The sequence below is a fragment of the Enoplosus armatus genome, chromosome 8 (genome assembly GCF_043641665.1).
Source record: "Enoplosus armatus isolate fEnoArm2 chromosome 8, fEnoArm2.hap1, whole genome shotgun sequence".
NCBI classification, from domain to species: domain Eukaryota; kingdom Metazoa; phylum Chordata; class Actinopteri; order Centrarchiformes; family Enoplosidae; genus Enoplosus; species Enoplosus armatus.
The window spans coordinates 17,714,679-17,740,334 of NC_092187.1; the positions used below are offsets into that span (position 1 = coordinate 17,714,679).

The 25,656-nt window shown below is 40.4% G+C and overlaps 1 protein-coding gene across 1 annotated transcript; it reads left to right on the forward strand.

The window, feature by feature from the left end:
- The first annotated feature begins 18,048 nt into the window (after positions 1-18,048).
- tnnc1a (troponin C type 1a (slow)) lies at positions 18,049-21,531 on the forward strand. Its single transcript, XM_070910111.1, has 6 exons — positions 18,049-18,072; positions 19,526-19,556; positions 19,731-19,877; positions 20,529-20,643; positions 21,150-21,286; positions 21,500-21,531. The coding sequence occupies exons 1-6, from the start codon at positions 18,049-18,051 to the stop codon at positions 21,529-21,531; spliced, it is 486 nt and encodes a 161-aa protein (XP_070766212.1).
- Positions 21,532-25,656: the final 4,125 nt, after the last annotated feature.

Sequence of the window (25,656 nt, forward strand, 5' to 3'; positions counted from 1 at the left end):
CCCAGTGGCTGTAAAACCATCTTAATGTTGGGGAGGCGTTTGCAGAAGGATTTAAAACTGAAGGCTTCCTCTTGGTTTCTCGTCATGTCGTTTCGTATGGACACAATTATGATTACTGCGTTAGAAATGTGACTATACACACCGCATCACACCAAATATCTCTTCAAATAAGAGAAATTTAAGTTGAATATCACAGTGACCTAAAGGTGGAATGCCTATTGATAACAAAGATAAAAGGTAAAATAAATCCAATACTTAAATGTTGTTTAATTTGGTTTTTAAATATAATCTCAAGTGAAATGTCAAAAAAATGCATGCATATAGCACAATTTAATGTAAAATTAAAAAAGCCCTCCTCTGTATGTGTTGAAACATCCTCCTGAGGATGACGACGAGCCACTGTGTGAATCTGCCCTCCATTTTCTCCCTTGATGTCTATACTTTTTTAATAACCTGCCTTGAAATGATTGTTTTAACTGTTTGCTAATCTCTGTGCAGTTTTCTGAGCATTCCCCCAGTTCTCAGAATGCATTTTCATGGACTCATATTTCCCAACACCAGTCTGCAATTTGAGGCCACAAAATGAACTGATTAGCATGATGATTAGTCATTAGTATGCTAATCATAAGCAATTCACATATTTTATTCATATTGTCGCAGACTTGTTTTTCTCCTTCTGCCTCAAATTGTGTACACATCCCATTTTATTTTTTTTATTGTAAACATGCAAGTCAATCTGGAGGCTGCTGACAATCTACAGCAAGAATGATGATTTCTGTTTTACCTATAGTGCATCTCAACATAATGTCACCATTTGCACATGCAATAATCCTAAAGAACATAATCATGCTGAGTGATATGATATACATGTATGACATTGCTACAATCCCATTTTCAGGATAAACCTGGTTGCTGAAAAGGTGCTGCATCAAAACAAAATCTGCAGAACGCAATTCAAAAGAAATCAACAGTAAATATTTACAAAACCCTTGTTTTGACAGCAAGGCAGGTCTTCAACAGGGTAACTAAAATATAAATATGTCTTATTAGGTAATCCCACGAAGAGTTATACTGTCAGACGCCCGGATGTGCAGCCTCTTTCCTGTTGCTGTCTGCTCTTTGTTTTCATCAGCCTCTAACCGTGATTGCTGCTGTACATTTTCCTTGACTTGTGAGCACTGAGAGAGAGTGTGGAGTACAATACCGCCGTGGTGCACCACTTGTGTCTTGATGATAGAGGGATTGGCGTACATGCATTTCACTGGGGGAAGCAATGCATAACTGAATAACCGCTCACTCAGTATTTCTATATGAAGCACAAATATAATTTGTTCTGCCCTCGCGGGGATGAAATTTACCTCACACCTGCACATGCTGCACAGAGACAGAGATATTCACTGCATGTACACAGCTTCTTTTATTCTAAGTCACTACGCAGTGGTCTCCACTGTGTACAGCCTCCGAAGACGCTGAAATCACTTCAAGGCTAGATGCTCTTATTTGTCTGTGCTTCTTTAGTATAGCATTTGTTTAGCATGACCTAAATTGCTGTGAAGTGAGTGCCTCAGCAGCTCTGTCTCGCCTCTCTCTTTCTCCCTCCCTAACGTCTCTCTCTCTCTCTCTCTCTGTCTCTTTGTATGCCTCCTTTTCTCTTTCACTCTCTCTCTCACACACACATAATTTACAAACAGGCAAAACAAGCTGAGAGGACAGTTTTTTTTTTATAACAAACAGCTTTTGCCAGATATTATTTACATGCGTAGTGAAGTATTGTGGGATGCAGGAATCAGTGAGGTGGGCTGGCCAATGATATTTCAGGGATAGTGAGTGAATCATCTACCAAATTTGTGGAGCATGCTCTGTTTCTCTCCTTGGTGATGTTTTTTTTCTGATTTTACCTTCCTGAAGGGATCAACTATGCAAAGAAGATAAATCCCACAGCTGAAAAAAAAAAGAAAGACTAGCTTTTTTCCTCTGTTGGGACTCTGATGTTGCATTTGCCAGTCATTCAAAAGAGATGCGGTTTCCACAAATCCATGGAATTAGACAGCCATGATTTAGGAGACATTCAGCACAGTTGCAGATTTAACATGTTTGGCATCCACACGTCAACGTGCACCAGGCAGGACGGGGACAGGTACCCGTGTTGATCTGTTGACAGCCCTGTGTGACAGCCAGCACACGGTGTGGGTTTAGTAAACATATGACCTCCATGATAACCAGTATGGGGGCACTAAATCGCTTCAAATTTTGTACATGTGTTGCTAGGCAACAGCATAATCGGTCTCTGTCTCTCCCTCCTTATATGGCTTTCTACTGGGATTGCTGTGCTGCTATCATTGAAAATGGTTAATTAACTTCTACAAAAAGTCCATTAATGGGGCAGATTAGGCTTCTGAGGGTTAAAAAGCACATCTAGCCAACGCAGAAATATACGGCAGCGTACAAATGCATGTCAGAGATTAAAAGGGCCTTTGAAATGAGTTATCCTAGAACTGTGCATCTGGTTGCATTCTAGCAATATAAGCTTTAAGAACATTAAAAAGGTTATGTGGCAAATTGGACATACTGGTTCCGTTGCTGACAAACTCAGTTACAGAGATAATCTGTTATGATTGATTCTCAAAATGAGAAAACAATTTAATGCAATTATGAGGGCTGAAAGAACAGCATTGTCACCCTCTAATAGTCTAGATTTATAATGTTTGTATGTGTCCAAACACAACACGCACAAATGTAGCACCTCTATCTTACACGGCATACAGATATAAAGTTGAAATGTGACTGATACTGACCTTTATTTAATATATTTCCTGACCGCAACAATGTAAAAAGTTAAAAAAGTAGAAATGTACATATATGTGAAATATATATAGTGTATACAGAGACGTTGGAGAAGATAGGGTACCGCACAGAATGTATAAAATCATAGTTATATGGAAAAGTGCACTAAAATGTTAGTTAACATTAATTACAGTTAAGTTCACCCACATAATATATCTTGTAATATGTTCATAATAACTTTTTGATCAAATTAATTGTTCACATTACATCAACACACTCAAATTGCGCCACAGAATTTGTTGGAGATTTTACGTTATGTACAGAGAGCTGAATCTTTAAATAAAAGAAATGACAGGACGGAGATCTCTCTTGTGAAAACGAGTGGCAGTGTGTCTCGTTGCCTGACCTTAACCTTTACTCTCAGTTGAGGGCTTAATTTGATACAAATGTAAGATGAAAGATGTGTTTAGATTCTCCCATTTTTCTCAGTTTATCCTTTAATAGCCAAGTCCACACAGTACACAGATTATTTTATTTCATTTTTCAATTCTGTATCAAAGTGTTTACAGAATATTTTCAGATTCTACTTGACGCCTTCCCTCCCAAAATCACTAAAGTAACAAAACACATCCTGGTGTCAGTATGATGTGTTTATAATGTTTATGTTTTAAATAACCATTGGTCCAATGGTGCAGAAAATTGGATGACAATTTTCTACTGTGTGATAAATTGCACATTACTTCATTCATATTTTGGAAATAAAGCCCATTTTCACGGAGGTCAACCTCAGCATTGCCATTGCACCTGAAAACTGGTACTGTAATCCTTTTTGTCTGATGCTATTTTCTTTTTATATTTGTCTTACCTAGAATAAATTACTTTTATTTTCTTAAAAATCGTGTTAAAAGAACTGTGCTTTCAGTGATGACTCTAAGCTTGTCCTTATAGATTACTGTGTTTGTTATTTCTAAAGGTATAATAGCCAGCTTCTTTCAAACCTGAAAAATGATTAATATGAAAAAGTGTTTTAAAATATATTTGGTCCTCAGTTTGAATTGTTCCGTACACCTGCCTGCTTGAGTTTATATAGATATTTAAGACATATACTGTATATTTGAATCTCTACTTCAGCGTTATTAAAATGCCTCAGCAAAGTGACTCAGTAAATCTCATCCTATCAAATAATAATAACAAGAATCCACAATCCAATTGTCTCTGGCTTCTTCGTGCTCTATTGCTCTTTCTGCAATTAAGAGTTGCTTTTCAGCTCCCATAATTCTTTGCTTGGTAAGACCGCCTAGTCCTCATTACAACAAGGGTTACAGAGTGATAGATGGAAAATAAAAATAATAGGATTAAAGCAATTTGATTACAAATGAATGACAAACCCACAGTAATCAGATTGCTAATGATTTGGGGGGAAGCTGATTAATTATCATATTACTGAGGGTTTTTTTAATTGAAGGGGAAAAATGTGCTGAGATGGTTAGCCATAGTGAGAAGGATTACATTCTTAAAATGACTGTCTATGAACTGGCATAAAATGACATGTTTAACTTTCTGACATTCTGCAGATTTAAAGGCAAACTATACATATAGTATATAATCTAGAGGAAGTGTCTGCATGTTGTTGTGGTGAAAAGTTGTGTATCATGCATCACATTAAGATGACATACATTTAAGAATATAGTTATAATTCAAAACCAAGAAGGTCATTCTGAAGGTTTCTGTGCTCGATTTGGCAGCAGGGTTTGCACCTGGATCATATGTTATGGTGAACAACCAGCTCGTCAAATATTGTACACCTGAGAAATCACTGCAGCAGAGGAGACAGTAGTTTCAGTGGACATAAAACATGTCTGCATCGGGGGAAAGTGTGGGGAGTGAAGGGAGACGAAGGGTCCATCATCAGCATCACCAAACAGGAGGGAGCCACGACATGGAGCTCTTTAAATGCAAGCTTTGACAGAAGCCTGCAATCCATTTTCACCACACTGCCCCTGCTAATCCCCTCCATTCAACCGTATCACTATGGAAACTGAGTGGATGTCTCACCCTTGCTTCCTAACTTGTGCCATGCAGCCATATCCGCCACTGACATGGAGGTTGTGCAGTTAAATGCTGCCTGATCACCGTTCCACTACAATCCGCATGTCTCCATGTTGTGATATTATTGGCTATTATTGGCTGCCATATTGATGCAGGACCATTAGGGTAATGCTTTTTTTAAGACCTGGAAGACTGCTCCAGAAGAGACAATCACTGTAGTATGAGTTCAAAGCTATGCAAGAATAAGCACTCCAGCCTTTAAAAGAAAAACTTGGCTGGGGAGCTAGCGGTGGATGGAGCAAATTTTCATATTCCTGCGCCTGCTACCTATTTCATTTCTTTGCCTCTCCTCTGGCAAAATTGCAGGAGAATATTTGTCATGGTTTTAAAAGGTTTATCAGCTTCAAAGCTGAGGGAGCTGGTCGTCCAACCCATCAGTGAGACCACGCAATCCTTCCAGCACTGACAAGAATGGGTGAGAGCATGTGGACAAAATTCCCCAGCTAAGCTCCCAATTCAGAGCTTTCACATAAAGCTTGGAGAAGCAAATTTGCATTTGCCATTGACGTCAGCTTTAATCCATCCCAAACCACTTCTTCAACCCCCTCAACATCTTGGAGAAGAGCTCCAGTAATTGCTAATTACAGGAAAAAGATGGTTATAATCATTAGCACCATCAGCCTGGTCAGCGCTAACACTGATAGCCTGAGATAAGCTGGAATCGTCTGGAGAACAGAGCCCGCAGGTAAACACAGCCTAGAAGTCAAAGTGAAGCCTGTGCAACATACATCTTGAGATAGTTCAAGCCTTCTGAAATGAACCAGGAAGCAACCTAATCACACCCACATTTCTTTTGCTTGTTGTTGTCATCTTACATCTTTTCATAAAAATGCCAAAAGCAAAAAAAAAAAAAAAAAGCTCCAAACATGAATTACCTGCCTGGCTGAATTTTTGTCTCAAAACTGACGCACATTGCATGTTGAGCAGTGCCATCATGTGTGTCAATGTCAAAAACAATAACACATTTCTATCACAAGATATTGCAAGTTACTACAGCCCAAAGTAGAGTCTTCAAACTGCTTATTGGAGTGCAGCTTCTCCGATGTGTTTGGGATTTTTACTGGATAACTGACTTTGATCATTCGATTATCGCAAGTTTCAACCCTCTATCATAATAATAACATTTCAGAACCAACAATAAACTCTGATGTAAATTAAATAAACAGTATTTATTTGCCATTGCCACTACTTGATAGACAAGTTCCTAAACACTGTCAAGTCTAATATAAAAGACATTTATTTCTTGGATTCGTCCACATCACCTAAACCGATTGCTGTCATCATGAGAAATTAACTACAAGCATATGGGATGGTGTGGATGAGAAAAAGGTTTATTATCATAAAAAAATATATATTTGCAAAGTAATATTTTTGTCTGTTTTGTTATCACTTTCCCAGAATGAATCACTTGTGTAACACATCAGCAAATAGTGAACAATGAAATAAATAAATAATGTCCTTGATAAATGATTCATAAGTCATTTGTTCTTACAAATTCACATCTAGCAGTGCAACAATCAACACTATTTTAACATTTATGAGGGTGTGTTAGGACCAGCTCATGTGTTGTTGAGACATGTTGTGTTGATTCTGTCTCGCTTGAGAAAATAACATCTGGACTGATGTGTTTGGCCAACTAAACACTTTTCAAAAGGAAGAAAAACTCACATGCAAGGACAATCTTTACCCCGGACAGAGACACACAATGTAATGTGCATTTTTATTCTATTTATTCAGCTTTGAATGATAGGAAGGATGAGGTTCCGCACACATTTATAAAACCAGTTCTGCATCATGTTCCCAAGACATTACATTTTAAGTTTATGAATTCTCCTTTTTTGGAAAATTACAAAGTTAACTGCTTGAGACATTCTTTAAGATGTAGAGGATAAATGGTCACATTAATTAATAAAATTATCTTTGGTGCTAGATTCTGTAGTATTCATGAGCATTGAAACTGTCTCCACCAGTTTTCTTTGTGTCATCTGCCATGAGGCCAGGGTGGCTACTGTCTGTAACAGCAATTAAATATGTCTAATTATTTAATAACACTGAGTGTAGCAGTGAGTCCTGTACATTCAGATTCTACAAGAGAATATAACATCATCATTAGCGTCTATAGCCATGCTAGCAGCTCTTTGAGGTTGTACTTAGGCACAGCAGTGCTTTGAGCTAAATGCTAACATCAACATGCTAGCATGCTCACCATGATGATGCTAACATGTTGATGTTTAGCAGGTATAATGTTTACCGTGATGACAATGTTATAGTTTAGCATGCATGCTAACATTTGATAATTAGCAAAACAAATGTAGAGCTGAGGTTGATGAGAATGTAATTCGTTTTGCAGGTATTTGATCATAAACCAACGTATTGGACAAATACATTTTTTGATGAATAACCAAAGTTATTACAAGTCATCCAAATTTCAAGGCAAAACATCAAACAGTTGTTGAGACATTTCACTCAGAAACACATGTGAACCTCATAGTGGTGCTAGAAGAGAAATCAGGGGATTAAGTCATTAAGATTCATCATCTGGGAAACATGACTGTACAATGTTTCAAATATAAATCTAATAATAAAGTGGAGCTACTCAACTGTCAAACATATTCAGTTCTGACATTAGATCATTAGACCTGACTCAGTTTGTGCAGATACTCAATATTAAGTGACACAGATTGGGATCAGGAGCAAAAAAAAGTTAAGTACATTTTATTTATTTTACCCAATATCACAAATTTGCCTCAAGGGGTTTTACAATCTGTACAGAATATGATACCCTCTATCCTTAGACCCTCGATTCGGATAAGGAAAAAAAACTCTGTAACAGGGAAATAAAAAGGTCCTCCGAAGAGCAGCAAGGACGGACCCCTCTACCAGGACAGACAGACATGCAATAGATGTTGTGTGTACAGAATTACAGACAATGCAAAATTACAGTATGGACAATCAGGATGACAATTTAATTGATTAATTATAAATACATATGAAAATGGATCTGGGAGGACCTGAGCCACACAACCTCCTCTCCACTATGGAGACCTGGAAAGAAGACAGACTTCAAAACACACAAGAGGCAAAGCTCACCATTCACACAGATAGAAGAAAGTTAAACTCAGAGGGAAAGAGAGACAAAGACAACATGACCACAAGGGAGAGAGAGCGATAAGAGGAGAGCCTGAATCTCCTGGAGGATGAAGATCCAGATCCAGAACGTCTGTAAAGAGGCGCCCACGGTCAGGGGAGGGAGAGGTCCCAGGATGACTGATGGTCCAGCACAGAGAAGCCTGAAAAGAGAGGACAAGGAGAAAATAGAGAGTGAGAGAGGGAAATAGGCATACAACTGTGGGACAGACAACAAGCAGAGGGTTAGAGAGATGCAGTGGTTTTCAGAAAGTTTACAGTATCCTTATCAGCTGGGCAAACATGGACTATAAGTACTAGGCTTAATAGATTCATTGAGACTGAGACTGACCCGCTGGAAGGATAATGGTAACAGGTGCAAGGCCTGAAGTAATCAAAGAATGAGCAACTAAGTTAACTAAGGCGAAAAGATGAGCTTTAAGTTTGAATTCAAAAGCCTCAAGGTATGAAGGGGCATACCCATTTTGAATTGTATGAGTCACCAGAAGCACCTTAAAGTCTGATCTGACATAGGGAGCCAATGAAGGGGCTCAGGAGCGATGCTGCAGCTAAACTACCTAGTTACAATTCTCGCTGCAGCATTGTGAACAATTTGAAGGCTTGTAGTATTTTCACGCGGCAGGCCTCACTACAAAACAATACTCAAAACAATACTGGATGAAACAAAGCAAGCAGGTGACAAGCAGGCCTCTAATTTAATAATTTGTGTATGATCATCTGCCTTTCCAGGCACATACATGTACATACATACTGAGTATCTTCAGCATGGCAGCAGAGGTGAAATGTATAGACAGAAAGGCATCGGGCCAAGAACAGAGCCCTGATGTACTCCATATTTACATACATTAGAAAATGTAGCTGTATGACGAAACCCACTGTGTTCTCTCAGATATGTAAGACTTACAGCCAACCTACATGAGGCTCTGCCTCACGGGCCGCTTGACGTCTTGGGTTCCTGAGCCTGTGCCCAGTAGGTGCTTTCAATAATCCATCCATGACCATGAGGTTGCTATAATTACATTATAGCGAAAACGGAGAATCATGTTGACTCATTACACAGGCAGTGTTTACATATACAGGCCTATTTCCTCCACATTCTGGTACAATGGAGAGAGTAAAATCAGTAAAAATATGAAGAAATAGTCTATGCTGGTGAGCAAATTAGCATGGTTTTGTAAATTGAATCAGTGAGACAGAGAGGGCCTTGGATGGTCTTTTGCAGGGATAAAGTGGCTTTGACTAGATCTTCATGTATGATCATTAAAACTTCCGGAGTTTGGAGTTGCACCTGTCCAATAATACAAAAAATAAAACTATCATTGACGCTAGCCAGACGAATCTGTGAATCTCATGTTTTATTTGCACTGGCAGATACGTCTAACCCTCCCCTTCAGACAGATTTCCATCTGGCCTGATTCAGGTCGGGCCAATCGCAACCGTTTATCTAATGTGGGATAAAGCAACCAAGATGGCTGCCGGTGATGTGGAAACATTCTGAATCCGCTATCGTGTCAGTATTAAATGAACTGGATGGTAATGAACGTTATGTACAAATAGTAAATATTGGATTCTAAATCATGTCATGCCAAGTGTCTGTGTATTATGTTGAACTAGAAGCCATATGAATTGGATGTTGGATCTAGCTACCTAGCCTACCAGCTACGTCACATGTTTCGTTGCTCTGATTGGTTGTAGCGTCCAGAGGCATTTTGGTCTGCGCCCGTTGATAACGCCTCCTGGAAACTGAAAAGGAACTGAGAGGTTCCAGACTAATTTGCATTAGCAAATTGGTCTGGCGATGCCAGGTTACATTGACACAACAATCGGCTTATGATGAGACAGCTGACTATCTATTTTGAAACAGTTCACTAATTCAGAAACTACACTGTGTTAGTAACCAGTACAATGCCTGCAAAATTAATTGTTGACACTTTACAAAAAAGGCTAACCCACTATTTGTGTGTACTTTTGGGTATACAGTACGTTATAAAAGACGAAGAGATGCTGGCTGCCTATTTGTCAATTTGACATAACAGAGTGTTAAAAGCTTTGAAGACAAATCCCAGACTAGTTAGATTTATCGCCCCTCAGCCTCCACAAGGGGAGACCCATCAGACCCAACAGCCTTCCTTGTGTGCTTTGGCTGCTAGTTCTATCTAGCTTATTTCCTCCATGATCTCCCATGTCTCCCCATGGCACAGTAAACTGTACAAAGTAAACCACATTTTATTTAGAGAGCATCAGATTTTCCACGGGCACAGACCAGTGGCGGTCTGGAAAATTGATTTAAAGTTGCCCAATTAATCAGCGTGATGAATGTTTTAGCATATGGGCAGATATTCCATTAGGGGCTTTTCCACTGGGGGCATTACAGAGTTTCAGGGTTTTGGGACATTTGTCAGCATCTATTTTCTCTTTTCTTTAAAACGCCCATTAGTTTTAGCTGCCTTTCCCCGCTTTGCTTTTCCTTCCAGCAGATTACCTTATATTTGACTGTTCTTAATCTATTTTTGAACATCCTTCAGGTTCTTCTTCACATGTAAATAGCAACGTATTTTGTTTAACAGGATTGTTAGTTCTTTTTTCGTCTCTTTGAGCATAAAAGCAGAAAAGTTTTGGTGCCTTTGCACATAAGTACTAAGAGGTGGAAAAATTAAAGTATGCAGGATAAATGCATGACCCCAAAGCCATTTTATAACAGAGACACACATTCATATTAGAGCTGCAGTTGCACCAAAAACTACCCTTTTGATTTAAAGTTCTTTCTTGTAGTGACAGAGCTAAATTATGCTATTTAACCTTTCGCACTACGTTGGGATAAAGAACATGGATCACAATTTGCTTTATGAGAGAAGCTGTGGAGACGTGCTAATACACTGCTGTCACTGTCAGACATGACATGTATGAAGACAAACCCAGAGGTTGTGAGTGCGTGCCACATGCCTGATGGTGTGTGTATACGTATATATCCACATCTAGAGATGGCAGATGAGCTTGTGTAACAACTCCAATGTGTGTGTGTGTGTGTGTGTGTGTGTGTGTGTGTGTGTGTGTGCATGGATGCTTGCTATGAGTTCCGGTGGACATGTGAATGATCATTGCAGTGTACGAGCAGAGTGATGCAACACCTCCAATGTATCCATCTCCTAAAATGGGACAGTTGCATGAGCAAGAGATGAAGTCACTTAATTTAGTTGTGGGCAATGGCATCAGGAAACGTTGACCTTTCGTTGGTTCCTTGAGGCCATGAAGTGAGTCACATGACAGCCGGATATTTACAGTGCCTCCTGTCAGTGGCCTTGTCAAATCACAGCACACTTCACTGCAGCCTAGTAGGCCCTAGGCTGGACTTCAGCTACACAGACAGATGCAAAGGTGTTTTTTTCCCCTCTTTTAGCCTGAGCTTACTGCAACCCCGAATGACACGGAAGAACACGAGGGCATTAGGGGAAGATGTATGTATGTGTGTGTTTGTGACAGTTGGTGTGAGTATGTTTGCACATGTAAGCAGGAGAGAGAGATAGAGTGAGACATACAAAGGGAGACACAGACTGTCTGCAGGACCAATGAATTTCAGGCCAATTTATCTTATGAATGAGCCTCTGGAGGGCATTCATCCCCGGACAGTTCCATGAATTGTATAAAAAATAAAACTGTACTTGTGGACCCACATCTCACAGAGGGCAAAGCAGGAAACTCTTCTCTAGTTATTTGATTTGTGAGTACATTACTGTTCAGCAATTTAAGTCTTTATATAGAGAAAATATAGATCTTCTATTGTAGCAGATCTCACGTCTGACATGACTCTACTTGCTACCAAGGCAGAACTGCATGCTGGTAGCCCTAAATGGTAGCATTAAGGAGTGTAAAACAAGGGTCGCTTTATTTTAATTTCCTTTTCTAAAGAAGGTGACCAATTAACTAAAACCAAAATAGAATTAATAATTTGACTAGGATGGGGCACTTTCCTCTTTTGCATTCCCATTTAATGCTGTAGGCTGGTAACATTGGTGTATTGTGACATAGAATCTCATCTGGTGCCGCTTTAATGCTGACAGTCTGTTCAAGGCTCAGGCAGTATCCCAGTTAGAGAGCCATTTCAAAACATTTTCTCTTGGACACAACACACAGAGCACAGATCAGCACTGGCCAATAGCAAATACCAGGACAGAAATACAGCACCGAGCTTATGAGAACAAGAGTCCACAGCCATGCTAGCTGCTCCGTGAGGCTACACTTAGGCACAATGATGCTTTGAGCTAAATGCTAAAGTCAGCATGCTAACATGCAGGTACTGCAGCAGGTACAATGTTCACCATTTTAGTTTTACATGTTAGCATTCTAACATTTGCTAATTAGCTCTAACCACATGAGGCTGATGGGAATGTCATTAGTTATGCAGGCATTTGGTCATAAACCAAAGTATTAGACAAACTGAGATTTTGACCGAATGATGGTGCAAGAGGAAAAGTCAAGACATTTCACTCAAAACTACAAATGCCAACCTGCTGGTGGTGCAAGAGGAAAAGTCTGGGTTCACCAAGGTCATTGGGATGCTGCACATAGTCTGGGAACCCATGAATGTGCAATGGTATTTGCAAAAAACATGTGCCCATCTATCTAGTACTGTAGATGTAGAGATATTTCACAGGATAAGTGAGAAGTTTGACCTGCTGGTGACGCTGGAGGAAAAGTCAGAGGGTCACAAAAGTTAGGCTTCATCCTCTGGAAAACGCAGATGTCTGTACTAAATTTCATGGCAATCCACCCAATGGTTGGCGAGACATTTCACACAAAAGAGTCAACCTGTCAATCTCATGATGGTGTTAGAGGAAAAGTCAAAGGACCATAAAGTGACAATGTCGGGGCGTGGCTGAAAACATTCAATGATGATTTTCATATATTTTAATGAATATTTTAATGTTTTGATAGGGTGCTATTTAATGTACTATATTTTATTACTTTTAGATGAAAGTCAAGGTTTTTCATCACCATTCTCCCGAATCTCAGTGCAGAAATGTGATACTTCAACTTTGATTTAGCTCAGAGAGGCAACTTCCAACTATTACCACCCCAGTTTTAGATTGCCAGAGTAAAAACTGTGACCTGCGTTCTCTCAATAGAGCTAACTTTTTAAATGTAATAGTGCTGAAGTTATACTGCTGTTCATTTTACTTAGGAATGTCTGAAACATTGTCAGAAACCCTGAGGGCCCGCGGATTCCATTTCAGAGAGCTGCTATTTGAGGGGAAGAGGAGAAGGCAGAGACACTGACAAATCCAAAATGGGTGTGTGTGCACGCAGGGAGAATTTTTACAAGACAGGCAACTCTTGTCATAGGCCATGTTTATAAGGGCTTAAAAATACAAGCTGTTGTTTTTTTTTATTTATCGTACTTGCTCCATACCTTTAACCCTTTTGTTTAGTTGACATTGGCTTTGCTTCCTCCCTGCTCTATGTGTAAAAATGGTATCAATAATTGCAAATGGCTTCCAATTTTTCAAGATTTAATCTGTATAGGTGCAGCAAGACGATATAACCACATACGTATATCAACATATACTGTATGTTGTGTGTCCCCGCACAATAGTGTGCCCCCTATTTATCCCACTCCATCCTGCCCATGTTATAGTTATATACAGACATATATACATATTCCTTTATATTTTGTCATAACTCTGAACACCTTCTTAACAGGTAGAAAAAGTATTTCAATCTGGCAAAGATGAGGACATTGGTAAAGTGCACAGTTCTCTATCTTCACTGATGTCTTTGAAGGGCGCTGTACAGTGGAGGTTTTCTTTGCTTATGAACTGTATATATGTTGTTGTATTGTGTGATGGTGTATTTGTAGGTGTATGCATTTTTGTAAATGCATTGATAAAATACCAAATTGTAGGGCAGTGATGCCCTGAACTGACCGTTACGGCTTTGACACACTTGTATGTATCTCTGTTTATGAATATGTCATCTGTGTTGGAATTACCCTAATCAAAAATCAATAGCATAACATACATTCTTATCTATTATTATATGGACAATGACAGACACCTGGATGAAAGCCTCGCAGACATGTATAGGCACAGTAGTCATTACTGAGCCAAAATAGAAAAAAACGTCTTATTTTACTTTCCAAATCCACTATCTATTTTTTGTCAACATTGCCACTGCAAAGCTTGTTCGACGACAAATCCCAAGACAGAATCTTGACCGCTGCTCTTGTTGCCACAAAGAAGAAACACATTTTCTATCTTGCTTGACGGCAACTTCATCCGCCATATATCTGAGAGGAAATCTTTTCTGGGTGTCTCATACACTATTATAGAGGTTGGGGGGGGTTCGAGTAGAAAGGGTGGAAGGCAACTTGGTGGTCCATTGGACTGGAAAACGCTGCCCCCTGGCAGAGAGTGAGTGCGAGGCTCTATCGACGCTGGAGCTAATGTGGCCACTGCCTCATTAGAGCTCTGATGTAAGGAACACTGCGTAACTCCAAGTGCTTCAGCGCAGAGAGTTTCAGAAAGGAATCACTGAAGGCAGTGAAGCAAAGTGAAGACTTCCCTCTCCCTCATCCCGAAAGACAAATCCCTCAATTTGGGTTAGACGCTGTCACTGATCAGAGATTGGGCTTCACTCACTGAACTGAGATGAGATGCTTTCATGGTGAAAAGCACTGTGTCATTCAGTCACATGCATCGCATTCACAGCCTGCCACAACAGGAGCTGCTGACAGGTTGGTCATCAATGAAAGGAGGCAGAGAGATGGATAGAGAGAGGAAGGGAGGAAAGAATAGAGAGAAAGAAAGAGAGGCTGACAGGCTCAGCTCCCCTCCTCCCCTCAGCAATCAAGGAGGTGAGGACACGGAGAGGAGGAGAGAGCGTATAGGTCCTGTGCTTCAAGCTCAGCTGCACGTCAACCCAATCATTATATCACACGAGTATTTAAATTGACATGATGTATGCTGTGTATAGTAGTAGATCTTCACAAATGTAGTCCAGCTGATTCAGTACTGCCAGCATGAGATGTTACGCCTCGGGCATTTTGACATATTGCACACTTGGAATCTATCTATCTGTTTTCTGCAGGAAATTTTATTTTGGTTGCTGAAATCGAAATTCAGCCTTTCAAATAGTCACATAACTATTATAATGTTAAGTAGGATTCTCAAGCGCAATGTGAATGCTTGTGCAACTTCAGAACATTTCACATAACCTGGTTAGATACAAGAATAAAATAATTCAAACAGTGTATACCAATATTCAGCCTGAGACATGGAATGCAATCATTTGGACTTGTGGATTTAGTTCATTTGCATGAATGGCTCTGGAGCACAACTGACCATTATTAACCCTAATTGTGACCCCCATATGTGTTTGCAATTTTGGTGTGCGTGTCAGAGGCAAAGAATAGAAAATAATACAGTCACTCTGAGGACAAAATGTGGTGGCAGGGAGGTAGAGAGGGAGGTGGAGGGGGAAATAGCCCCGCTCATCTCCTCTCATTTTCTGCCCGCTTCTACCCAGCAGAGTTTCTATGGCAACCCCTCAAAAAGCGGTGTGCGGTGAATTGTGGATTTGAGATGCGCTGTCTGATTGCGCTGTGTGGAGGAGATGGCTGGCTCTTTCGTCAGCCTTCCTCTGTAAGAGGAAATTGGTAGAGAGCTCCAATGAAACAGCACTCCATATGCTTTCTTTGATGTGTGTGCCAGTCTTTGGTACTACAGCATGTGTGTGGGGGTGCGCATGTGTGTGTGCACGCTCAAGAAAGCTTTACATTAGAATCTAGTGCCCCCTGCAGAGCTGCTCATCACTCTTGTTGCCCACCAGACTGCACTCAGCTCTCCAAATGAATCTGTCTGTCTGACCATGTAGACTCATTGGCTTTCAGCTGATGGAGTCGGGGCCATTGATGACGATTCATTTCTGTTCTGATTTCCAGCAGCAATGTACGATGCAGTGCTGTGTGTTTTGATCATGAAATTTTGACGAATGACCAAGAAAACACACAGGGAAAACCAGCACCAAATCTCATTTTTCCTCATGCCACCTTTTCCCCCCTGACGTCCCCTCCCCACCTCACCGCCTGTCTATTTCCACGCAGGCTCAACCTTTACATGTGACTGATGTGCACTGATGTGATGTCTTTGTCAGGAGATCTGTGTCTATATCTGTGTACGAGTAGGACATGTATGTTGTTCAGTGTGAGCTCTCTCTCTTTCTCTCTCTGAGTGGCTGCATGATGCTTGTAAGCTGTGCCAGTCCCCATTAGCATCCCATTATAAACCAGCATGATCACTCGTCCCTTAGAATGCCTGCCACAGCATGCTCTGTGTGTGTGTGTGTGTGTGTGTGTGTGTGTGTGTGTGTGCATGTGTGTGTGTGTGTGTGTGTGTGTGTGTGTGTGTGAGCTTTCTGTGAGAGCACGTGTGTGAACGTGTGTGTGAATCACACAGTCAAGTGATTGAGATGGCCTTGTTTCAAAAGAACATGAAAAAAATGCTGCAAAGTATTGCACTGTGTACAATTCAATTTAAATGTGTCTGCAAGTGTTTGGTTTGTTTGACCCAGATTTCTCACCTACCCCACTGTTGATAAATTGGATATCCGGAGGCAGCCTTGTGCAACAATTAAATTTTGTCTATATATAGTGAACAGCACCCTCTGCTGACTGTGTCTGTGTTGCACATGAAGGCAAAGAATTAAAATCCTCATGAATCATGTCTGAGTTCTTCATTGGCTAAATCTAATATGTTTGATTTCAGTATCATTGTGCAGATATACTTTGTGTGATTAAACATGTGGAGACAATAATATTTTAACTTTTAAAGAGCTGACTCACTCAAATTACAAAGAATCATATTTTTCTTTACTTAACTCTGATGGTATCTTTTATTTGGCCTTTGAGATGTCTGTTTCTGAAAGTTTTCACCCCAACACAATGGAGGAATAAATGGGAATTTTGTCTCTGGTGGTAACATCACTGAACACACTGTCAACAGTAGAGAAAAGGTTCAGTGGAAACTGTTCATAGCGATGCCTGTGGATTATCCAGTCAGGGACATTGTTTCTGGAAAGCGATGTTTCTAGTGTTTTTCTAAAGTCATCTTCAGTGCTGCAAAAAGAAACAGATTAACTCCAGTGCATTGGAGTGGGGGCCCCAAACCTCTTCATTTTTCATCCTTTGGGTGAATGGATCTTTTAATTTCTCTTCTCTTTTGTCTCTTTCTCTACAGATAACAACATGAGAATGCCCTGTCAGCTGCAGCAGAGGTGATTTGCCTTACCTAATAGTCCATTTTCACTGCAGACATTTTAACATGTCATGGTAGTTAAAGCACAGGTGTAACTATTAACATTAACAATGGCTACATTCCCTTTAGGTGATCCAAGTCCAGAGCCCTGGTGTTGTGCGCTTGCATGGTTTGCTAGGCGCCTTACATGGGATACAACCATCATTAATGTCATTACTCACTCCTGTGCTTTTCCTATGAAAAGCTATGACAAGTCAAAATCCACATAGAGCTGCCCTCCTCTCTCTGCTGGCTGTAGTCTGCGTCTGCATCCTGGCCTCCACCCTTTTACCTCCTCTACCATCACCGCCCTACAGACACACGCACACACACAGCCTCCTGAGCCCTCTGCGTCTCTGGTCCAGGTCTAGAGGAATGTTGAGTGTCTCTATAGCCCCCTCTCTAGAGATTAGGCTTCATCATGCATGCCCCCCCCTCCCTTCATTCCATTCCAAAGTATGCCCCCTAAGAGCTGCCGCATTTTTATCTGAGCCCGGTGATTGTGACAGATTGGCCAAATGACACACATACACAGATACACATTCGTGGACACACGCTGAGGCAGAGGGGAGGCTGGTCCACCCAGGGAGGGACCAGACAGCGCCAGGCTCCAGCTATAAAACCCTCCCAGGATGAGACCAGTGTCCTGCCCTGAGCTGGACAGTACCTCCTTCCTCTGTGCCAGGACGCCGCCAGGACAGGCAGCAGACGAGCCTCCAACATGAACGACATCTACAAGGCAGCGGTACGTCCTCTCACATACAGCTGAAAGTGTGCGGTTGGCTTCCTCTGATAAAGTGGTTTTAGTTTGTTGGATGCTCACCAAAAATCTGTGTGTGAACTTAATCTGGTATAAGAGTGATGCTGTTTTGGATCACAAACCATAATCCCTAACATTCATTATTAGTTTGCGACACCTGATCAGTGATTTATAATGTAACACTGTCATTTCATTCTGTCCCAGTTAAGTGGTCATAATATGGAATACTCTGGCACTTGTGTATTCATTTGTTGTATAAAAAAAGTCCCCCATCACTTTGTTCATCTGACATCTGACATTACTTGAATGGTTGACAAATCCCTGTTGATGCGGCTTGCACAGCACATTGCCTCCATCACCAGCTGATGTCAAAAGAGCCCTGACACCATATACGTCTCTAGATGTTCTCCTACTTCAGCCCTATCAGAGCTGATAGGAGCCACTCAGGAGGTCACTGACAGGACAGGTCCCTGGTCTGCACTCTGCTGCCTCACTCTTGACTTCAAATGGTACAGTGCCACTTCCCATGGCTAATTTTGGCCAGTTGTCTGTGGTTCTCTGGTGCCAGAGAAGGGGCTTCAGGTTTAGATAAACCCCCCACGGCTGAATTCCTGCATTATCTGTGAGCCCGAGAGCCGTGTGGCTGTCTGTCCACCTCTGCCCGGATCGTCAGCCGGCTGTCCCGTCCACTCACATCCCAAGTGAGCAGTGCAGCTGAGACAGTAAAAACACACAGGAATGTGCATTACATGTGTTTGTTTAGATGGATATTTTCATATATCATCACCAGAGGAGTGTGTGTGTGTGTGTGTGTGTGTGTGTGTCTGCATGTGTGTGTGTGTGTGTGTGTGTGTGTGTGTGTGTGTGTGTGTGTGTGTGTGTGTGTGTGTTAAATTTATAGTGGTTGACAGACAATAACTCTTACATAAGCAGCTGTCTCCCTCTCTCATTCGTGGTAGCTTTTCCAGGATTACTGTTCCATTGTTGGGCCAGATCCACAGCTATGCTAATTTAAAGCACTGTGTATTGTGTCCTTTATCTGTGGTTCCTGATCCTCCTGTCTGTTTATTTTTAACTCCTCCTCTTACTGGCTCTCACATATGATATATAGGTTCTGTGTTTTGTCAGGGATGGCCCAGTGTGTGGGGCCAAAATGTTACCTTTGTTGTTATCAAAACAGATAAAGATAATCTAGTCCAGAGGCCAGTTTCACACTTTATAATTCAAGACATCTTAACCCATTGCCATATGTGAAACACTCATGGAGCAAATATGTTTTTTTTTTCAGCATTGGTACTAAATGCATGATGATTGTAACATACACATTCAAAAAGACTGTAAAGGAGAATGTACAGAATATACTAATTGCCTAAATTGATACACACAGTACAATCAGGTAACCAAAGTATTTACTATTCAAATTTGTTACTTCTTGCAGGTTGAGCAGCTGACAGATGAACAGAAAAATGGTGTGTAAAAAAGTCTCTTTAAGCATGCATCAAAAACTCATCATTTTTAAAAAGAATATGAATTAATAATATCATCAATGTTACAAACTTGTTGCATGATTGATGCTCACCTTGTCCAGGCCCATACCACATTTGTTGAGAGTTGTTTCCCCGTGTGCTGCTGTGGTGTTGCAGAGTTCAAGGCCGCCTTTGACATCTTCGTACAAGATGCAGAGGATGGCTGCATCAGCACCAAGGAGCTGGGGAAGGTGATGAGGATGCTGGGCCAGAACCCCACACCAGAGGAGCTGCAGGAGATGATTGACGAGGTGGATGAAGATGGTAAATCAAAAACGCTACCGTGCTACAGTACAAGAAAATAAATGATTTGTTGATTGTTGTTGACCTCTTCGTCTCCACGGACCAGCTGGCAGGTCCATCATGTTGTGCAGACAAGTGCAGTTCAAAGTCTCTGAACTTAATGTCAAATGATAGTCAGGGATCTTGCATAGGACAACATGTGTCAGGCTGAATTAAAGGGAAATGCGTATCAAATGAGGCACAAGTCATCTTGAATTTTCCATGTGATGTAATGATGAAACTTAAAAAACAGCATCTTGGATCTGTTCGATAAAGCTTCAGTCATGTTGTCAAAGAGTGGGGATTTTCTGTAACTAAGGTGGACATCTAAAGGAGACATTTAAAGGCCCAATCTGTACTTTTTGGCCATATAAATTATAAGTATATTTGGTATTATACAGTGGTATTATAAGATTTAGGTACTCTCGTTTGTCTTTGTATTAAAAGGCCTTTCGATCAATTTGAGTCATTGCAGGTTCCAATACTGTGTTGTGAATTCTGTTTATGCTGATACATTATGTTCATAGATTGGGCCTTTAAGAAGAATATTGGAGTTCCACTGGTTAAGTAATATAAAAGTCTATCCAGTGTGGAGTGTAAGGATGTGATGAAGTGCATTGTGTGTGTGTGCAGGGAGTGGCACGGTGGACTTCGACGAGTTCCTGGTCATGATGGTGAGGTGCATGAAGGACGACAGCAAAGGGAAGTCAGAGGAAGAACTGGCAGAGCTGTTTCGCATGTTTGACAAGTGAGTTTGATGTTTAAACCCTGTTTGCTAATTTGTCCCATTGAATTATAAGAACTAATGCCCGGAGAGCAGTTCACCGGCACAATGATGGACCTGACAAAACATCTACAACAAGAGGACGCTACCGTCCGAAAATCACCACCAACTAGAAATCAAATTGCTCTTCGAAGTGTGTTTCCTGCAAAGTGTGCTATCCCACATGCAATTATGTGTACTGACAAAATGCCAAGAAGCTCTGCAGAGTACAGCATGTAGTTTGCTCCATAATCCTTTTTGACAGCACAGAACACCCACTCCATGTGAGCCAGACACTCGCCTGAGCATCAAAGACCAAACTTGCCATACTTTTTTTTTGTTCACACAGTGATGGTTCTCAAATACTTAAATGCAGGATATGACCAGTCATGTGGCACATACAAACACACCACCTCCTCCACTGCCATCTGTGAAGCTCAACTTAGGTTTGTTGTGTGCATTGATATACTTTTATTCCTTTGATTGTGCAGGAATGCAGATGGTTACATTGACCTGGATGAGCTGAAAATGATGCTGGAATCTACAGGAGAGGCGATTACTGAGGACGACATCGAGGAGCTGATGAAAGACGGGGACAAGAACAACGATGGCAAAATTGACTACGATGGTGAGGAGTTTGAACTGTGTTAAACTGATAGAAGAGACATGGTGACACGCTTATGTAGAGAAAATGCTCTAACACTCATGTTCTATAATCTATCATTCATCAGTCATTCCTTAAAAACACACGCCAGATAAGACATTTTCTTGATAAAGGCATCTTACGGTTTGTTTTGGGCTCAGTAGCTATTTTCTAACTGTGTCTTCATTCATTTCACAGAGTTCTTGGAGTTCATGAAAGGAGTGGAGTAATCCTGAGCAAGAGAAGATCCAGGGTGTTATTTTTGTATTTCTCTGTGACTCCACGGTCAACTGTGGAAAACTGATGAGCTGATTTGGTGGCCGCTGATAGAAACAATGGAACGACTTTGCAAGATTCAGTCGAATACTGTAGCTGAATGTTTCTGTATTTTTCTACCACCTCTTGCATTGTTGTAAATACAGTTTGTAACTACTTTTGGTGCCCATGTATACTGAATTTATGTAAATGTATCCAAATTACTTATATTTTCTATAGAGGCCACATAGTATAGCAGTTTGGCAGCTTGAAATATCAACTTTATGTTAATTTCCGACTAAATCTGTGTGACACAGCAAGTTTACAACTCTTCTTACTGAGAGGCTGATATTGTTTAGCTGGGCAGAAACTGTATGTGTGCACAGAGCAGAGCATATCCAGGCTCTGGTAGACTAATCATACTTTTAGAGCAATGTACTGGATCCAGTTTGTATACTTGTATACATTTCTGTATGTTTAAGATTCCCTCAGGACTTTTTATTCCCCTCTCATACCCCTGAAACGCCTGCATATTTCCACATGAAAAGTCTTGGAATGTGCACTCACGTAATAAACAAGATGCATTTGTCAGTGCAGTATTTTTGTCAATTTTTCTTTTTGTTTGAATAATCTAACTTCAATGTTCTCATAATATTCAGTTTGAGAATAGAGTTGAGATTCTTGACAAGTGGTTGGCTTAATAAGGCCTGCAGACATGTTATTCTGTCCCTGGGTCCGTGCTTTTGTAGTTTTACTAGTTTTTATTATTATTATTTTATTATTACTAACCCTAACAGTTTGCAAGACTGAGAAGAGTCAACATCAGTAATATTTTGTGCTTTATAACTCTGAGACTAAATCAGCAGTTATTTTTGAGAAGCAAGCAACACTTATTTTACTATTTTACCAGCTGATCACATGCTGGCCTCTCTGCCCCGTCCTGCTGTTCACACAGCAAATAAACAAGCAAAAGAGGCCTGAAATATTACTGTTAAATCAAGACAAAATACTTTTGTGTGAAACTGTGCCGTCTACGTAATTTGTATTTTATAGTGGTTCTGGTCTACGGCATGTGAACTATCACATGGTTGCCATGTAAGTATCTAGTTACCCAGTCTATTGAGACAGGAGCTATTTATGTCTAATCATGTTAGTGCCCATGTTAGGGGATCTGGATTGACCGACACCAGTTGACAATCAGATGCCTTTGTCCATATAAAGAATGCTATTCGACAGCAAAGAGATAACAGTTCTATTGTTAAAACATACGTGTTAGTGCATTGAAATATCTGGATGATTAGAGCCGAAAGATTCATTTCATACCAACAAGCATTTAATTCTGGAGTAAATACATATGTATTTTTTCCCTGCTAGTGATTTTAGTTGCTAGTGCCACATTCAGAGGAATTCCTTACCAAAACAATATCAAAACAAATTCATAACAGTTTTTCTGTTACTTGTGTAAAGCATCGTTCCCAGGTGAACAGGCTGCAGTTTTAGTGGTAGAGGAGTCATGCAGTTAGCACTGTGGCCACTTGATGTCAGCAGGAAAACACAATCTTATCTGTTTGTTTGGCCCAGTTACAGGAACCAGAAGATGAGGAGATTTTAGGGCACAGCTTGTACTCAAAGACAGATAATACTTACCCATCAGTCTATGAAAACACATATATAGATCCAGTCAGGATGAAAAGGGGTCGATGATTTAGAGTAAAATATGTTCTAATCTTTGAAAATGACCACAAATACACCATTACTTCATTTAGTATTTGAAAGAAAATCCATTCCCATTCTGATTTCCAGACTGATGAGGGCATCAGAGTTGATTTCCATCCATTTCCAAAGTATATCATTTTTAAATCGTTTCTATAGTTTCAGTGTGTGAAATGGGATCGGCTGTGTTTTGTGTGAGCAGGTGACGTCAGTGGCCTGACTGATGATTACATCCAAAGACCTCCCCACCTCCCTCCGTCTCTCGCTCTCTCTGTGTCCCTGAGGGTCCTGTTAACTCCATTCAGTCCTAATGGTCTGTGTTACTTATGGGACTTTAAACCCCAATCAGCAGTGAAGCACAGCTGCTCTGCCAGACCAATCCCAACAGTGTGACAAATATAACACACTACATCGACTGCCCTATCTACAGCTATCTCCAGTCCAGCTGCACTGACCAAAAATACTGCATTAAGACCAAGTGATGATATGAGGTGATAAGATGTCATGTTAATATTTGACATGTTAGTTTTTTATCGCACAGATTGGACTGCTCTGCTTCCTACGTTCTTTATGAGCTCTGAGCCGCCGTCTGAAGCATGAAACAGGATGAGTAGTGCTCTCCCCGCCATCAATGGGAGGCTGGGCAGCAGCAGAGCAGACTGTGTGAATGAATCTGGGGTGTGGCGCACTAGCAGCAAGTTGGGTGGAGAAGTGACGCAGTTACGCAAGACAGGCCTGATGACTCATGCCTGCTGTTATTAACACACTGCGGTTATGAGCCACCTTTTGTAATGTGGATTTCAGGGACACATAAGCCACCATAAGACCGGTTTCCTTATTGTGTGCAACAGTCACGCCCCTGTAACACTGTTTTATTCTGCCTGTGTGTGTGCATGTGAGTGTGTGTGCTGGGTAAAATGAGTTATTCCATTGGCTAAGAGGTCAAGTCAGACGGATATGGAGCTGTATGTAGTGCATTCGCACACACTGCTCCACTGCTTTATGGATTTATAAATCATCCATTCAAACCATTAGATCACATAAGAGTCATAATCCACCATGAAATTGTCCTAAAACTGTGTTATTAAGCTACGCCAACAGTGTGATGTTTTCATAACCTTTTCACAGCTCAGTATGATTTATAGATGCATAAAATCCCCGGAAGAGCGAGGAATACCCCGGACATGGTTTAGAGTTTGTAAGGCGTTAACTACTCATAACATCTCTCCGCCGCCCACACATGCAGACTTTGTTTGAAGCCAGCAGGCTTTTGGGTTTAGAGGATTCCTGTTTTTCTTGCTTCTCTACATCACATGGCCTTGGAAGTTGTCCAATGCCGAATATCCCAGCCTAATCTCAGGAAATTTCTCATTCACCATTCACAATGGCATAAAATATACAAATATATGCTCCCAAAATCTCTAGATTCATAATTAGCTGATATTGATTTCCTATATTTGATGTTTTGTGCTGTTAATAGTCTGGCTCTTAAGGGTAAAAGGATGATTTTATTCTGCCATCTATGAGCAACATTCCCCTCTCTGAAAACGAAAGAAAACCATAGAATTATTATGTATATATATAATGATCTTATTCTGAGAATACAGAAATGTAGATGGTTGCCTGTTTTTGGAGAGCAAATGTTAGGTTGTTTTTGTTGCAATAAATACACAATGAGGAAGTGGAACGCTTTAGACAAAGAGAGAGTGGAAGGACTGCAAATCAAAGTTGAACAGACAGAATATTGTATCATGATGCTCCATCCCACTTCTGGTCCTGAGAACACTGAAGTACTGTTTCTGGACTGCCCGGCCATAATGGCCCATAGAACAGCAAGACTACAAGACACAGAATTCTCAAATTCCACAATAACTATTCATTGATTCAAATGAATAACAGCGATTGTTTTGTTTTAATGTACCACTGGAGGGTTCATCTATTTTTACCACTTTCAAAGAGGAAACTTCATGGGTGTAAAATGGTGGAAGAAGTATTCTGATCATACACTTAAGTAAAAGCAGCAATACTACAATGTTAGAATACTCCTACAAGTAAAGGTTTTCCATTAAAAAGGTAATCTAAAGTCTTAAAAGTGCTCTGTGTTATACTACAATATATTATTGGATTATAATTATTAATTCATTAACATGTGAGCAGCATTTTGATGTTGTAGCCACTTTCAACCATTTTACAAATTGTTGGGTTAATCCTATAACAGTGTATTTCATAAAATTATTCTATGCATACTATTAATCTATAATGTAACTAGTAACTATAGCTATCAAAGACATGCTGTGGATAAATGCCAGTGAATACAAACACAATATTGATATATTACCTTTTAAGTTGAAATTTAAGCAAATTTAGCAAACAAATGGAGCAATATT

Excerpts from the sequence above, each read along its gene's own strand:
- tnnc1a (XM_070910111.1), top strand. The coding sequence starts at position 18,049 with ATGAACGACATCTACAAGGCAGCG. Across the intron at positions 19,557-19,730 it reads GACAGATGAACAGAAAAATG|AGTTCAAGGCCGCCTTTGAC; the intron begins GTGTGTAAAAAA and ends GTGGTGTTGCAG. Across the intron at positions 20,644-21,149 it reads CTGTTTCGCATGTTTGACAA|GAATGCAGATGGTTACATTG; the intron begins GTGAGTTTGATG and ends TTGATTGTGCAG.